The sequence below is a fragment of the Eptesicus fuscus genome, chromosome 13, assembly GCF_027574615.1.
Source record: "Eptesicus fuscus isolate TK198812 chromosome 13, DD_ASM_mEF_20220401, whole genome shotgun sequence".
Taxonomy (NCBI): Eukaryota; Metazoa; Chordata; class Mammalia; order Chiroptera; family Vespertilionidae; genus Eptesicus; species Eptesicus fuscus.
In genome coordinates, this window is record NC_072485.1 from 63,958,246 (window position 1) to 63,976,111 (window position 17,866).

The 17,866-nt window shown below is 43.4% G+C and overlaps 1 protein-coding gene across 2 annotated transcripts; it reads left to right on the forward strand.

Annotated features, from left to right (window-relative positions):
* Positions 1-1,744: 1,744 nt before the first annotated feature.
* LOC103292772 (membrane-spanning 4-domains subfamily A member 8-like) lies at positions 1,745-17,511 on the forward strand. 2 transcript variants are annotated; one of them, XM_054724913.1, is made up of 8 exons: positions 1,745-2,097; positions 3,415-3,514; positions 3,795-4,014; positions 7,854-7,976; positions 12,072-12,131; positions 13,135-13,263; positions 16,754-16,867; positions 17,041-17,511. In XM_054724913.1, exons 3-8 carry the CDS (start codon positions 3,796-3,798, stop codon positions 17,143-17,145), a joined length of 750 nt encoding a protein of 249 aa, XP_054580888.1. In that variant the 5' UTR covers positions 1,745-2,097; positions 3,415-3,514; position 3,795; the 3' UTR covers positions 17,146-17,511. The 2 variants fall into 2 exon arrangements, with proteins under 2 accessions (XP_054580888.1, XP_054580887.1); XM_054724912.1 differs by lacking the exon at positions 3,415-3,514 and having other exon boundaries at positions 1,747-2,097.
* The last annotated feature ends 355 nt before the right edge of the window (positions 17,512-17,866 follow it).

Genomic DNA, 17,866 nt, shown 5'->3' on the forward strand with positions numbered 1-17,866 from the left:
TTCAAGGCCACTCTGAGCATGGGAATCCTAATCAGGGTGTTCAAGGCTAAGTTGCTATAAGCAGGTGCCAGAAGCAAGGACACGTTATCTTACTGTATGTATACTGCAAAAGGGTGCCCTTCTGTAACCCAAAAATAGTGAGGTCACTATTTGGAAAGAAGCCTCTTTTGTCTAAGTTAGTATTAAAGTATGTTACTGACCAGCAGGTAGCAGGCTCAGAGGTGGCTACTTAGTGAGGCTGTAGCTCTAAGGATGGCTCCTGTATAGCTCCTATGTTGAGGCTACTGCTACTTTGTAGGAAAGATGTACTGTTACCTAGCTGGTGTACGGCTACTGAGGACTGTACTTTGAAGAACTGCTTTGTCTAATAGCTCATGTCTCAGCAATGGCTGCTTGGGCTACAATAAAGACTCTCTTATATACCCACAACTTCTCAGGGCTTCTCCGTCAAATACCTGGCGTCCAAGAAGGTCCAGTCCCTGACAGAGGAGCTCAGACCTGATGTTGGGGGAGACCAAGGAGGCAAACAAGTCCCCACTTGCCCATCCAGATCCATTTTCTGCTGTTAGAGCAGTTAGGTAACTGGTTATGTTATCAGAGAATTGCACAGGTGGAATTTTTCCGTTGCTAGTGGGATTCTTACAATATCTTGAGAAAAAGAATTTCCTAAGACTCACATGGGAGAATGAGATGTGGTAGAAAGGTTTATTCAAGTGAAATTATATCCCTGGGGTTGCAAAGTCCCATTTCTCTTAAAGCAGTCCTGAAAAATGTGCAGCTGGGGCTTCAGCAGAGCTAGAAGCAAAGCCGGTGTCCAAAGTTTCCATTCCATGAAGGAGTTGAGTTGGGCACAGCATCAGTCTAGTCACATTGTATGGAGTCCACAGGGCTGTGAGTCACATGGGTGCATGCAGGGGAGCACGCCCCCTATAACAGGGGAGCCAGGAGCACAAGAGGGCCAAGAAAGAAAAGTCCTTTGATCAGGAGCTTATCTACCACAAATTCCACTCTTGTGGTACCCATGTCCATTCTGGCCAATGCCCTGAACCCAGGTGTCTGACAGATAACTACCTTCCTTTACCTCATTTAGACCTTACTGGGCCTACATCTGTTATCTAGTCTCTTCCCCCAGTGGTGTGCGGGCAACAGACCTGGAGAGTGTTAAGTGGCAGATTCCTGGCAGAGCTGTACAAATGGCATGCCTATATTATCTGGCCTTCTTTTTGCCACTTTTCTGTTAATAAATAAATAAATAAATAAATAAATAATAACTGGGTTAATTATAATGGTATCAGTAAGACTGCAAAATAGGGTAATTTAAGGAACATTTAATTCAGGACTTCCCTCCAAAATGTGGGTTCTGAATCCAAAATAAGAGTTCTGAATTCAAATGAAATGCACAGTGGAATAAGCAAAGTAAAGTTTACTTACTTTGTGTCTCTAAAAAAGAAATATGGGCAGTGTGTACAAAAATCCCAATATTGTAACAGAAAATAAAAAAATTTATACTATTCTAACTATTAAACAGAATTAGAATAAAATGTACTAAAAGTGATAGAGGAATTCACATACAGTGTCCTTATACTAGTAAGCTAATTGTAGTTCCTCCCTCGCTGACTGTAAGAATTTTGGCAAATGACCAGCAAAAATGCTGCCTGAACCTCCTCTTCCCCTTCTGGGAAGCCAACTGTGACACTTCAGGTGGAGCAATGAAACTATGTGATGAAGGGTTCCTGTTTCTCCTTCTGAGGGATTTGTTTTTCTGTCCTACAGGCAGCTATATGCAGTACCTTGAGCGCCCAGCTCAAGCAACCCTTTCTTTTCCACACTGATACCATTAAACACTGGGGTAGCTGTTACAATTGAACTGCGTTTAATTGGTTTCTTGTCAATTATAGGAAGTATATGTGGGTGGGGAAGCTGAGCTCCAGGCAGCTGGTAACCTGCCCTGCCCCTAGGAGAAGGACTTTGTTTTGAATCTTTCTAAATATATTTTGTAACTGAATCTGGTGCGTTTGTTCTTTCCGGAAAAACAAGTTGCATACAGCAAGCCCTGGGGAAGAGAAGCAAAGGAGACTTAGCCACTGGCAGAACAAAGTGAGTATACTTAACCTAAGGGTTTCTCTGGGTAGCTCAGGCATGCTGATAAGGTTTTCCTGCCAAATGATAACTGGGGGTGTGAGGATGAGCCCATGGCAGGGTTTATTGGACTAGCTTTTGAGGGTGTCCTCCAAAAAAAGAGGAAGGAAAAGAATTCAGTCAGGTTAGGCACTTTGCTTTCAGCCTTGACAGACCCTGATCAGGGACCCCAGCCATGCCAGACTTCTGACCTACACAGACAGGAGCTAATAAATGAATTCTGTTTGAAGCTGCAAAATTTATAATTCCCAATACAACGTGCTCTCCTTTAAGAAAAATCATGAAGACTTTGCAGTCAGAGATATTGTTCAAAATCTGTGTCATTGGACCCTAAATTGGGAATAATGAAACTTTTTTCTCTTTAGTTACCATCTCTATAAAACAAGAGTAGTAATATATTATTCCCTTCCCCCCACAGAGTTATAAAAATTAGAGATCATGTGTATAAAGATCTGTGAGAGCAGCTTAGAAACAAACCATAGTGAAAGTGACATGATACCAAGTTACTTACCAGATACTCAGAGGTAGCTGTTACAATTATAACAAGTAAATATTGTCACTGTTGCTTGGGAACTTAGAACCTTATAGAAGGGACATGCATGGCGGTAAAGTATTTAAGTAAATATATGTATATCCGTTTATGGAATTGGGGAGAAAATGCAAGCAGTGTCTGAAGAATAGGAACATAGATTAAAAATCCACCTGATAAAATGACCCAAAGAATTCACTCTTTCAGATGGGAGATTCAGGTCTGCATGGTAAGTTATTTTAGAATAGTCTAGAGCTGAGAGCCCTAGTAACATGGCCAGTCATCAGAGGTGAGTATTTCTGAAGATGTGCTGTACCATTTTATTTTCAAATGTATTTGTTATGCTACCTTTATGGAATTCTGTGAGCCATTACCTTTACCTAAGGTTTATTTAAAAGTTGCTTCCTGATATGTTACTACAATTCACTTTAACTTTTTCTCTAAATTTCCTGCATGAAACATAAGAGTTCTGTATCCAAATGGAAATGCACAGTGGAAGAAGCAAAATAAATTTAACTTACTTTGTATCTCTTTAAAAAAAAAAGAAAAAAAGAAATTTAAAAAACGAAACCAGAATTCCCAGTTGACCTAGAACACTGAGTAACCATGAGCCCCCCAGTGAATATATTCAGCCCTGGGAATGGGCTTCCTTGGCGGATAAGGATCTCCATTTAACAAATATTTATATGACTGGGAACTAGGGGAATTCGTGTCCACACTCCCAGCCTCAGTTTCCTTTTTTTCAGAAATTGAAAGAATTAGAGTCACTGTTCTCCTGGAGACTCTCCAGCTCTGCAATGTTGAAGTACCACTTTGTGCAAAACGCCCTGCTAAGCACAATGAGAGGTACAAAAGTGAAAAGACACAGCCTTGCCCTCTGTAGCTCTCAGCCACATTGGGCCTCCGTTTTCTCACCTGGGAAACTGGCAAGGTGTGAGGAACCAAAGAGATGTATTTGTAAAGCACTGACTGCATTTGTGCTCTCTAACTGCTGCCTAATATCTCAAACAATAAACTCATAGGGCATTTAGATCCTCAAATGAGTTAATGAAAGCAACAGTTATTTTCCAATGTAAACATTAGTGCACATGTGTGGGATGACTCTACTGCATTTATACCTTAACAGCATGAATCTGATGACTTCAGCAGGCCCCACGGCCAATTCTGTGTTTGTGATGGCACCCCACAACGGGTATCCTGTGATACCCGGAAGCTTGTCTCAGGTGCCCCTGTATCCACTCACCCAGCCCCAAGTCCACCAAATTTCTGGGAACCAACCTGGTTTGGAGCCACCTGTGTCTATGCAACCTGCCCAGAGGTCCTTAAAAGAAGCCAAAGTTTTAGGGGTAAGTGAGATTTCACACTGTGTGCACTGGCCACATGGTTGGAGTCAGGGGTGGGAGGAGGTTTGGAAACACAGAATCTCCAAATTCAGCAGGTAGGGCTGGAGCTGACCCAGCCTTGCCAAACTCGGGTCTATTAAGAGGCTCAGCTCTACAGCATCATCAGGGCCTCTGGGTGGGACCTTGTATTATCTCTCTTGGGCATTTTAGGAAAGAGAAAGAAAAGCAACAAAGAAGCAGTAAATTGGAATGTTGGTTTTGTTGTCAGAATCCATGTTGACCCATGTGGCCTCTGGAAGAAGGTGGGTCCAGTGAACCAGAAGGTAGATTCTAAACCCAATGTGCTTGAATGGAATCTCTCTCCAATGTGAATAAGATACGAGCTTGTGATGATTTCCCCCCCAAAAGGCTGTGCTGGGTGAGACCAGGGAAAGCCCATCTCATTGCTTGGATGAAAGAAGACACTCATGGATTCTTTTTGTTGTTGTATTTGTCAATCCTCACCTGAGGATATTTTTCCATTGATCTTTTAGAGAGAGGGAGAGAGAGAAAGACAGAGAGAAACATGGGTGTGAGAGAAACACATTGATTGGTTGCCTCCTGAATGCACCCGCATCAGGGCCTGGGCCTGGGCCAGGGAGGAGCCTGCAACTGAGGTATGGGCCCTTGACCAGAAATGAACCCAGGACCCTTCAGTCCGCAGGCCTACGTTCTATCCACTGAACCAAACCAGCTAGGGCAAGACATGCATGAATTCTGATTCAGGCTGCCTGGGTTCAAATCCTAACTTCTCCCCCACCCCCCATACTACTCATAGTAATGTCAATTGATACAACCTGTATGGAGGGCTTTCTATATCTGCCAAATTTTAAAATACACAGTAATTCCATTTCTGACACTTGTCCTGCAGACATGCCTGTACACATAAGAAATATGACATGTATGAGGTTATTTATTGCAGCATGGTTTGTGATAGTGAAACTGGCCCAAATGACCCTCAGGTTCTTTTACCTGCTGCTGTGAAGCCAAATACACAACACCGTTGCTGATGGAAGGAAAGTGAGTTAATTAGGTGCTGACTACCTGAGAAGATGGCAGGCTCATGCCTTAGCAACCATCATAATGTCTCAGGGTAGGCAAAAGGCTTTTCTAGAGGAATCATAGAAAGAAGGGTATTAAAGAATGCTGATGACATTATAAGCTCTCACGTGGGTTCGATGCTCTCTTTCATGTCTGTCAGCAGACATATCTGGTATTTTTTTCTCTCTGTGGGTTTTATTTCTGGCATCAGGATGTTATAGGCTTGTCCAGCCGTCAGCATCTACTACACATACATGGTAGAGGCCAGTAAAAAGGGGAACTGGAACTGCTTCTGCCTGTAACATGCTTAAATATGAAATTATTAATATTTTACACTATAAGTTTTATTAGTATATTCTTACTTTTAATTTTTGATTAGTCAATTAGATGTGAAGTTTTTTTTTTAAACCCTACACCCTGTTACAATAGTTAAAGAATGGGAACAACCAAAATATTCATCAATATAATACCAGTTATATCAATATATTATATGTCTAAAGAATGAAATGTGATGGAGCTATGAAAAGGACACTCTTTGCCCTGTCCAGTGTGGCTCAGTTGTTTGACCATCATGCCATGTACTCAGTGATAGCCAACCAACTCTTTTTCCCAGTCAGGGCACATGCCCGTGGCAGACTCCATCTCCAGTAAGAGGCAACTGATCAATGTTTCTTTCTCATCGGTATTTCTCTCTTCCTTCTCCCTTCCTCTCTCTCTCAAATCAATGATAACTTATTTTTTTAATACAAAATGTTTTTTAAATAAAAACAAAACTCCTTAGCTCCTTATGTAATTACTAGTGGCCTGGTGCACGAAATTCATGCATGGGGGCAGGGGGAGGACGGTTGTCCCTCAGCCCAGCCTGCACCCTTTCCAATCTGGGACCCCTCAGGGGATGTCCCACTGCCGATTTAGGCCTGATCCTGATGGGGCCTAAACCGGCAGTCGGACATTCCTCTCACAATCCAGGACTGCTGGCTCATAAATACTCATCTGCCTGCCTGCCTGATTGCTCCTAAACGCTTCTGTCTGGCAGCCTGATTGCCCCCTAACCACTCCCGTGATGGCCTGATTGATGCCTAACTGCTCCCCTGCTGGCCCGATCACCCCCAACTGCCCTCCCCTGCTGTGACCTGCCTCCTCCTCCGGGACCTGCCTCCACTGTAAGAGGCGGTGGAGATGCCAGGACCTGCCTCCTTCGTGCAGCACGAAGCCATGGGACTCCCAGGCCTCACTACGCAGAGCGGCTGCCGAGCCTTGCCTCAGCTGTGCGCATGGCCATCTTGTGGTGACCATCTTTGTGGCGGCCATCTTGTGGCAATGTCGCATGTGAGGGTCACGTAAGCTTTTATTAGTATAGATATGGACATACTCCCAAGCTATACCATTGAGAAAAAGAATTGGGGGCAGGCATTTTGTATAATTTTCTACCATTTGTGCAAATTTAATAATATATTTGTATTCTCTGTAATGTTTGTGCTGTACACACACACACACACACACACACACACACACATATATATATATAAATATATATATATATATATATATATATAGCATTTGGGCAAGAACATATATAAGTTTCCTATAGTTGCCATAAAAAAGTACTACTGATTGGGTGGCTTAGAACACAAGAATTTTTTTTATCTCATTTCAAAAGTTTGTAATCAAGGTATCCATAGGGCCATGCTCTCTTTGAAGGCTCTAGGGGTCGATCTGTTCCAGGCCAGTCTCCTAGCTTCCGGTAGGTCCTTGGCTTGTGGCAGCAAAACTCCCATCTTGGCATTCTCCTGGGTGCGCATGTTTCTCTTCACATGGCATTCCTTTGAAAAGATAGCAGTCATATAGGGGTCACCCTATTCCATTATACCTCATATTATCTAATTGCATCTGCAGCAACCCTATTTCCAAATGAGATTCCATTCTGAGTCACTGGAGGTTTGAACTTCAAAATATTAAATTTGAGTCCTGGTCAGAGTTGCTCAATTGTTGAGCATCAGTCTGTGCACCAAAGGGTAGCAGGTTTGATTACTAGTCAAGGGCATGTACCTGGGTTACAGGTTTAATACCCAGCCCCAGTCCAGTCATATGTGGGAGGCAGCCAATTGATGTGTCTCTTACACATCAGCGTTTCTCTCTCTCTCCCTCCCTCTCTTTCTCTCTCACCTATCATCTCTCCATTCCATTCTCTCTCAAGATCAATGAAAAAAAAAATCCTCAGGTGAAGATTTAAAAATAGAGATATATAAATTTGATGAGGGAGAGAAGACACAATTCAATCCAAAACTATATTCCAAAGAAATAAAAGATGAGCACAAAGACTTACCTACAAAATGATGTTCATTGCAAGTTGTTTATAATATGGAAACATATTATACCTGCCCAATATCTCTGTTCTAACTCTTCCACAGACCATCCACATAATAGGATGTGGGCTACCTTATAAAGCATATATTTAAAGAATACTTACTACCATGGGGATGTTTTCATAATGAAATATGAAGTTATATATGCAAAACCCTTTTGTATAATCAGTGTATATATTTGAAAAAATAATGTAAGGTTGTACACCAAATTATAAGTGGTTGTTTTCTTTGAGTGGGGGGAAATTATGGGAAGTATTATTTCATTAGTACATTTTAAATATGACTTTATTGACCAAGAGAACAAAATATTTATTAAAATAAAAAGGAGTCCCAAGGGTGCAGGGGTTAAGATCCGGCCTTAGAGACAAAGGTCTCAGTTTTTGGCTCCCCTGACAGGCCATCCAGATCCTGATCGGCCTGATACACATCGGCCTCGGCAGCGTCATGGGCACCATCGTTCTCTGGTACTACACTGCTGTCTCATTCTACGGAGGCTATCCCTTCTGGGGAGGCATCTTGGTAAGTAACATAAGTTGCCCTGCAAGTGAGTTCCAGAAAGTGCCAACACACTCAGGCTCACCTTGGCAAGTTGTGTACTTTGCTGCAGAAGTTTTTTTTAGCCAAGAGACCATGTTGGCTATGAAACCAGCTCAGGCTTTGTTCACCAGGAATATTAGTCCACTTGGGCAGCCAGAACAAATACCACAGACGGTGACTAAACAACAGACATTTATTATCTCATCAAAATTTGTGCACTTGCGGGGGGGGGGGGGGGGGGGGTGGTCCGTCAGCCTGGCCTGCACCGTCTCACAGTCTGGGAGCCCTCGGGGGATGTCCAATTGCTGGCTTAGGCCCGCTCCCTGTGGGAAGCAAGCCTAAGCCGGCAGTCAGACATCCTTAGTGCTCCTGCGAAGGCGGGAGAGGCTCCTGCTACCGCCGCTGTGCTCGCCAGCCATGAGCCCGGCTTCTGACTGAGCAGTGCTCCCAGTGGGAGCATACTGACCACCAGGGAGCAGCTCTTGCATTGAGCGTCTGCCCCCACCAGTCGTTCCGCTGTTCGGCCGAAACCAGCTCTCTGACATCCCCTGAGGGAACCCAGATTGTGAGAGGGTGCAGGCCAAGCCGAGGGACCCCACTAGTGCACCATCAGGGGTGGGGAGGGATGTGGGAGGTTGGCCAGCTGGGGAAGGACCATGGGAGGGCTCCAGGGTATGTCTGATCCATCTCGCTCAGTCCCAATTGGCTGGACCCCAACAGCAAGCTAACCTACCTGTCGAGCGTTTGCACCCTGGTGGTCAGTGTACGTCATAGTGAGTGGTTGAGCGGGCTTAGCATATCATTAGCATATTGACCAGAGATGACCCAACACTTAGCATATTAGGCTTTTATTATATAGGATAGTTCTGGATGCTGGAAATCCAAGATCAAGGTGTGGGCAGGGTTGTTTCTCCTGAGGCCTCTCTCCTTGGTTGTTTTCCTCCCTGTGTCTTCACATGATCTTCCTCTGTGTGTGTCTCTGTCCTCATAGCTCTTCTTATTAGAACACCACTTATATTTTATTAGGGCACATCCACATGACCTCATTTAACCTTAACCACCTCATTAAAGGCCCTATCTTCAAATATAGATGCTCTTTAACTTATGATGGGGTTACATCCCCAAAAACCCATCATAAATTGAAAATATCCTGAGTCAAAAATGCATTAAGTACTACACTGTAGAGAATGGGTTGTTTAGGCTCGTGATTGCGTGGCTGACAGGGAGCTGAGGCTGACTGCTTCTGTCTAGCATCACCAGAGAGTATGTTACCACATATCACTCACCCAGGAAAAGGTCAAAATCCAAAATCCAAAGAATAGTTTCTACTGAATATGTATGGCTTTCACACCATAAAATAAAAAAAATTAAAAAAATCATAGTTCCAATAGAGTGAGTCTGGAAATATCTATACAGTCACATTTGGAGGTCCTGGGGATTTAGACTTCAAAAGATGGATTATGAAGAGATAAACTTCAGCTCATAATACCAAGTCCCAGCCCTATAAGGCACCATCATCCCAATTAGGTCACCTTTTCTAATTAGCCCACCTTAGAGGTTAGGAAACCTTTTCCCAGGTCATCACCCCAGTGCTCACGTGCTGTTGGACAAAGGCCCACAACTGGAGCTCCAGGAGAAAACATTTTCACTACTAATTGAATGTCTGCCCAGCCACAGAACAGTCATTAAGCAGTGAGAACTCAACCTGGAGTCCTCTGATGGGATCAGAGTCCACCTTGTTACAAAATATTTGGTACATAGATGTTTTTGTTTTTATGGAAAAGCCCATAGTATTTATCACATTTTCAGGGTGATCTAGAATCCCTTAAAAGGTTAAGAACCACAGATCCTTTCTCTTCTCCAATATATTGCCTTTATGATTCTTTTCCATTCTCCTCAGTGTCTTCCCTCCTCCAGAGGCACACACATGCAATTTAATCCCTCTCCCATCAACCATGTCCTTTTCTACCCACTATAACACAATTTTTCTCCCAAATCACATATCTGTGACCCAAGGGAGTTTTCTCACAAATAATAAAACTCCAGAGTAGCCTGGACATCAGCAAAGTCACCATATACCATGAAATTTAAATAAAATAGCCTAGAGTTGTCCACCACCTTCATACACACACACAGCATCTGCAAATGGCAGGGCTTAGATTCTTGGAAGCATTTTTTTCTGAGCACCTGCTCTCTCTTGTTCCCATTCGTGTCTCATCTTCTGAGGCTGAGGTCTTCTCTCTCTGTTCAGCACAGACACAGACTTGTAACTCAGCCAACCACAGATACCTGTGTGTATAACAGACTTCTGTGGAGTTTGGGGAAATGGAGAAGACTAACACCACAGCCACAAAACAGTTCCTATTGAGTGTTAGATTCTCTTAAGGCATTTCAAAGGCCTTGGTGGCCATCTCCCCTTCCACCAGGCTGCTCAGGTCCCATCAGCCCTCATGACATCACCCTCCCTTTTTCCTACAGGGCACTTTTGCTCTGTGTTGCCTTCTTGACTCCAGGACTATCTATTTCCTAAAGATCATTAAAGTCCTCTTCCAAACCAAAGGCCCTCTCCTTAAGCACCTTAAAAGGATTAGCAGGGACATCAGAAGTCCAGCCTTCTGTTTCCTTCCTTTCCTACAAAGTTTGTAGAAAACATAAAATTGAGACTCATTTTCTTACTTGTAGGAAAAATGGCATTCCTCTTACAAGGCACAGGTGGCTAGAGTAAGTTTTCATTGTGAATACCCATTTCCATTCCAAGACATAGGCATCTACTCTGATGTGGAATGAGTTCAGGATGAGGGTTAAGAACATGAGATCTGGAGTCAATTACCTGGATTTGATTCCCAGATATGCTATTTGCTGGATGGTCTTGGTTGTGTCTTTTAAAATTTCTAAGCCTCAGTCCACACCTCCTTAAACTGGGAATAATAATGGTGCTTGATGGGCCATCATGGAGTTAAGTAACTTCATTTAGGGCTGAGCAAAGCTTCCATTAAACCATAGCTGATGCCCTTTCAGACTCTGACAGCAGGGAATCCCACCAACCACTATGCCTGCAGAACATAAGTGTTAAAATAGATGCACACAACCTATCCTGTCGCCCTCATAGTTGATGTTCATCATTGCAGCGATGCAACATTCTTCTGAGTAACTAAAAGGCACCAAATTATAGACGGGAAAGGACTGATATTGGGCTTTTATCTCAAAGCAGTGAAAATATGGGGACCCCTTCCTTCTTCCCTCCAGAGCCCCTATGCCTGAGTGAATTGTTTTGGGAGGCCAGCAACAAGTGTATGTGAGAAAATAAAAGGCAAGAAAAGAAGTGATTTTATTAAGTATCTACTATGTAGAGGATCTACCATGGGCAAGATATACCAAATGCTAGATGCAAGGGACAAATTATCTCATGATAATAACACTTAGGAAGACATATAGTTTTCCCCATTTTTTAAGAGGAAATATACACTTAGAAAAATTAATAACTTACCCAAGATCACATGAGTTTCAATTTAGAGTTTAAAACGAGGTGTACTGGATTCTAAAATACATATTTATCCCTAGTCACTGCCCTGTCATGTGGTATAAATCGTCCTTCACTCCCTCCCCTCCCCTCCCCTACTCCTCCCCTCCCCTCCCCACTCCTCTCCTCTTCTTTACCTTTCCCTTCCCCGTCTCCTTCCTTCCCTTTCCTTCCTCCCTCCCCCCCCCCTCCTTGATTGAGTAGGAGGTCCCAGCAGCGGATCCTAGCATGTATGAGAGAACATGTGTGTGATCAGAAGCATGGAAGCCTGAAAGTGGGGCTCTAACCTCTGGCCTCTTTCTTTTTTTACAATATATTTTTATTGATTTCAGAGAGGAAAGGAGAGGGAGAGAGGGATAGAAACATCAATGATGAGAATCATTGATTGGCCGCCTCCTGCACGCCTCCCACTGGGGATCGAGCCCACAACCCAGGCCTGTGCCCTTGACTGAAATAAAACCTGGGACCCTTTAGTCCACAGGCCAACACTTTATCCACTGAGCCAAACCAGCTAGGGCTCTCTGGCCTCTTTCTAAACTCCCTCTCTTCTGTGCCAGTTCATCATTTCAGGATCCCTCTCAGTGGCATCAGAACAGCTACCAAGATCTTCTTGCCTGGTAAGTCCCATCCTGAGACAGGCTCTCCCAACTATGAACCCCTAGAAGACACACACAACAAGGGGAAGAAGCTCACACACAATGCCTCCCTCATCTTTGCACCTACTTATAACCAGACACAGGGCACTGACACGCATGCTCACTCATACTCACTTACAAGACCACATCAACCTGGACAGAGTCACAAATGAGAGTCCAGAAGATTCGGTGGAAGGAAGGGTAGCATCAGGGTGTGGAGAGACGGAGAGAATAACTTTCCTAAGAGGATCTTACAAAAGGAGGCAAAAAACAACCAGGAGTGCCAGGCTGCCCTCCAGCAGAGCAGGCACTGACTGCCTGCAGCACACAGAGCCCAGTGCCAGACATTTCTACAGGGAGGCCAGGGGGAGGCTCAAGCAGCAGCTTCCCAAAGGAATCCTTTCAAACAAGTTCTGTGAATTAACACAGGCAAGGATTGGTGGCCCCAAGTATTGGACCAAGAAAGTACCTTTGTTTCCCCAGGATGGCCCGGTCCCACACCAGATGAGATCTATTTAAAAACTCCATATGGACCAGAATCATGGCGCATCAGAGCCTGTCACATCCCAGAACACGTGGGCTGAGTCTCCTGCCCATCTCCTGTGGGATAAATGAGTCCAGTTCTTCCTAAACATTATTTTTGGGGATACTTGTCCTATGAGATACTTTATGAAGATGATACTTTATTTAGATACTTTATTTAGATAACTTGGGAGGATCTCTATTTAGTAGTCTCCTCTCCAGGGGATCCATATTCCTTGTTAAAGGCTCTGAGAAATCCTGCATAAAAGACCCAACTTTGTGCAACACAGGTGTTTTCAAAGTTAATTTACCACCAAACCTACTATATTTTGCACAAGACATCTCTTGCCTCACATCTAGGGTTCCAGGAATTCACATTATGAAGCACTTGTTGAGTCTCTGCTCATCTCAGCTACAATTGTTTTCCTCTCTCATACTGACCCTGTCTCTGTCTCTTCTCCAGCTGAAAGGTAGCATGGGCTTGAGTATTGCCAGTGCAATCTGCTCTTTGGTCGGAATCATGCTCCTCATCACAGATATGGCTATTAACAACCTGTATAGCTCCTTCAGCTCCTATCCCTGCAGTGGTATGGTAAGTATCTCTCTTGACCAATGCTCCTCTGGTTTCCAACGTAGCTATCTTTAGGAAATCATTGGAAAGGGCCTGGCCCCACCAAGCTTCTTCACCAAGCACCAAAGGAAACAGAGAAGCTCTCAGAACAGTTTTAAGTCCCTGACCTGTAAGTTTATTGCTGCTACTCCAAGCATGTGACTTTTCTTAGTCTTAGTTCCTATCTTTATAAAACAGTACCTACCTTTTGACATTGAATGCGGTTATAGAGATAATGCACCGGTACCCACCAACCTGTACATCTACCCACATGTTCACCTTCCTGCCCATTTTCATGGATAAAGGGGTCGGCAAAAGTGTTCAGAAGAGGACAGAGAGTGAACATTTAAGGTTTTGCAGGCCATCTGGTCTCTGTTGCAAGTACTCAATCCAGTGTGAAAGCAGCCATAGAAATGAATAGGCGAATGAGCCATCCCATGCTATAGGCCCATTCTGTCAAATAGAAATCTAATGTAAGCCACATGTGTGATTTTACATTTTCTAGTCTCTGTATTAAAGAGTGAAAAAAACTGAAATTAATTTCCATAATACATTTATTTAACTCCATAAATACAAAACATCATTTCAATGTGTAACCTGTATAAAAAAAGTTATTAATTCAAAATTTTGCATTTTAGCTGCCACATCTTAGAAATCCAGTGTGTATTTTGCATTTACAACACATCTCAAATCCTCAGGGGACAGTTGGCTAACATCTGAAAATTCAGCTATAGATGAGTCCCATGTAAACTCAATGTCTCCCTCTACACAGCAGCCCTGCCCTCTCTGCTCACTCAAGTTATCACTCCATGTGCTTCTCCCTACTCCCTGGCCCCACCTCTCTTCTACATCACTACCTGCCATTGGCGACAGCTTTTCCATCAACGTCTGAACACACTTCTGTCTCTTTCATCTTTGATAACACACTAACCTTCTCTTGGTTATTTCAGCTACCACTCCATTTCTCTGGCTCTCTCTGCAGAAAATTCCTTAAAAGAATTGTCTGCCTCACTGTCTCCAATTCTCTCCTCTCATAATCTCTCTTTAACCCATGCTAGCCATACTTCTAGCCTCAGTTCTCCAAAAAACTCCTCTACTCAAGCGCCCAATCATTCCTCCTCTTTGGTGGACTTCCCATTGGCTTCCAGGCCCTGCAGCTGTTGTTTCTGCACCCACACTGGTTGCTCTCTTCTCTGTCCCTTTTGCTGGTTCTTGTCTTTCCCCCAACTTCTCACACTCAGTCCTCAATCTTCTTCTGTTTCTCTCTATACTCTGCCTTAGCAATCTCATGCAGTCTGGTGACTTGAAACACTTTCCTTATGACAATGACTCGAAATGCCTAGGTTCCAGCAAAACATCTCTCACAAATTCCTGTCTAGTATCCAGTTGTCCACTCTCCATCTTATATTTGGATATTAACATCTCCAAATCTCATCTCCAGATTTTATTTGCCAAACCTTCTCACAGGTTGCCTTTTCCAGGGTGATGGCAACTGCATCCTTCCAGTCACTCAGGACAAACTCTGGTGAAATCATTGATTGTCCCACTTTGTCTCCTGCACCTCTAAGCCAACTCCTCAAAGAATCCTGCTGATTTCACCTTTAAAATGCATCCAGAATCCAGCCATTTTCACCAGTTTCTCAGTCACCACACTGGCTGGAGCCACCACCACCTGACTTCTAATCTCAGTTCTGCCAATGTCTGATCTTGGAAAGAGATCTCTTTCATCCCCAGCACCCACACACCTCTGGGTTCAGTCCAGAAGGAGGAAGGATGGACTTCAACAGAACTTACCAAAAGATGAGCCAAGGGATGGGGTGCTTCAAGGTCTCAACAAGCATGAATCAACACTGACCAAATAATAACTATCTAAACTGCTTGAGGAACCCTTCTCCCTCATGGAAGGCTGTTTTTATTTTTCAGTTACAGTTGACAAGCAATACCATATTAGTTTCAGGTATATGGTGTAATGATTAGACACATATAACTTATGAGGTGACTACATTCCCTATACTGTACTTTAATTTACCTTCCTGTGACTGTTTTCACAATTCCCTATTTGTATTTCGTAATACCCTTCACATTTTTCACCCATCCTTCCAGCCCTCCTCCCATTAGAAAGATTTATTTATAAAAGAAAGTTGTTGTTAAAAACATTTGAAAAGGACCAGCATCATTTGTAAAGGCCCCTTCTCCCTAAGCTTCTGTGATTCCTTGACTAAGACATCATCATACTACTGTTCCCCTTGCCTGGACAGATGACCAAACCCACATCACTGAATCTTCTACTGACAATGAAACTTTCCTCAGTGCCCTGAGATTATTATTGGCTCTTTTATAGCTCTTACCATGTCTGATTTAAATTATAACTATCTACATTTGTATCTGCCTCCCCCACTAGATTGTGCCTCTCAGGATGCTTTCTTAACCTTTCGTAGCCAACAGATGTTTAATAAATACTTGCTAAATCAAGAGTGAAGAGAAGGAAAGTGCTAAGGAGGGTTCTCTCCATGAGAGAGGATTCTCTGAGCAGCCAGCTATCACCAAAGCCATTTTGAAAAATTATGATTGACCAACATTTGTTTGGTACTTACTATATGCCAAGCATTTTCAGATTTATTCTCTCCTGTAATTGGAATACAAATGGTTATTATGGTCATTCACCTCTTGTCCTTTCATGATTAAAGTGGATTCTACACAAATTCCCTCCCCAGATATAGTGGGAGATCCCATTTTCCTGAGCATTGCTGGAGAACAGCCAGGGAAGGGCTTAGATGTCTCCTGGTGCTCATGTGAAATCGACTACTGCTGAATTAGTTTCATTTGGGGATCCTTTTACTGACTATTTTCTTAAGTGAAAGACAGTCTCAATTATTTCTCTCTACAAAATGCCACGGTCACAAGCCCAGGAAGGTTGTTTCAGTAGCTGACGTTCTCTAAAGGTTCGGAGGGATGGTGGAGGTAACTACTGATGCCTGGAGCTTAGACATCCCTGCTTCGTGATGTGTTAATTTCTCACAAGATGCCTTTTTCTGTAGGCTCTACCATCCCTTAACGTTGCTCAGTCCCATCTTTCTCCTCTCTCCATCTCCCTTTGCTTTCTCTGAGGACTGTCCATACTCCCAAATTTCTCTTCACTTCCTACACAGAACAGTTTCACTGTTTCACTGTCTCACTCCAGACCCCATCCTTAGGGTTCGTACCCTGTGCCTAAAACAAGTCATCAAGGTGTTTCCCTAAACAATGACTATTCTTTTCCTTAGAAGAACACAAGTAATAAGTTTTAAAATAATTCTTTTACAAACACACTTGACCCTCACAAAACCTGGGGAGATATTTTCTCCACGAGGCTGAGACCAGGTTAGAGGCCTTCTCAAAGCCCTAGCCACAGTCCATTGCAGAGCCATGCTTTGAGCCAGACCTCACACTCCCAGGGCACCACTCATGACCTCCATGATCCTTCTGGTTCCAGGTCTCTGGAGTGACTACTTCTGCCGTGCTGTTCATCTTTAGCCTCCTGGAGTTCTGCATTGCCTGCACGTCTGCCCACTTTGGCTGTAAACTGGTCCGCTATTCACACAATAATGTGAGTTTGTAGGACCCTTAGTGGGTGGAAAGATGCCCTAAAGAGTGTGGACACTAGAAAGCTTGTTAGGCTTTTGTTTCCTGTCCAGGGACATGGGGAGTCCCGGAATGTCTAAAGGCCTTTGTGCAATTGTGGTTCTGACTAACGCACCTCCATGTACCTGTCTTTTTCAGGGCACTGTGGTCTTTCAAACCGTCTATGTGACAAATCCAGTGGCCAATCCTGAACCAGTGAACTCACCACCGTCTTATTCCAATGAGGTCCAGGACTCCAAATAAGCCAAAGGTTCTAGAAGCATCTTTCACTGGAACTAAAAGAAGAACTCCCCTTTCTGGTCTTCTGAAACTCAGCTTTTTCCTTCCCTGACAAACTAAGGAATGTGTCTCTCCAACTGTTGGCACCCTGTACTTCATTCACTTCAGCTTGGTTAATCATGCTGTTCCTCCATTTAAAAGGAGACAGGACTTTAAAGTGGTTTTGAGCAAAAAGGTCCTCCCTACAACATCCCCCTGTGGGATGTCTAGTGCACATATTCATATGTTTACTTGTGTGAGCTTATGTGTTAGTGAAACAAATGTCTAGACAACCCAAGCTTCATTCTCCCAATCATTCACTCACTGAATAAAAGTGCACTGAGCATATGATATGGTCAAAACTCTATTAATGGCAGGATGAGGGTGAACATGGTAAATATGCAAAGTCCTTGACTTCAAGGAACGTCTGCCTCATAAGAGAAGAACATGCAAGCAGTTTTCTATAACACACAGTAGGATTTAGGGGTGTGTAGAGAGATATCAGAGATGAAAATGATTTATTCTGGCAAGTGATGGTGAAGCAGAGAACAAGTGTGGTTGAAGAAGCAGCATTTTTTTGGGTATCAAAGGATAGAGTGTCATTTTTGAGGTGTTTTTAAAAAAATCTTTATTGAAAGTATTACATATGTTCCTGTTTTTCTCCCATTAACCTCCTTCAGCCCATTTCTGTCCCCCACCCCAGACC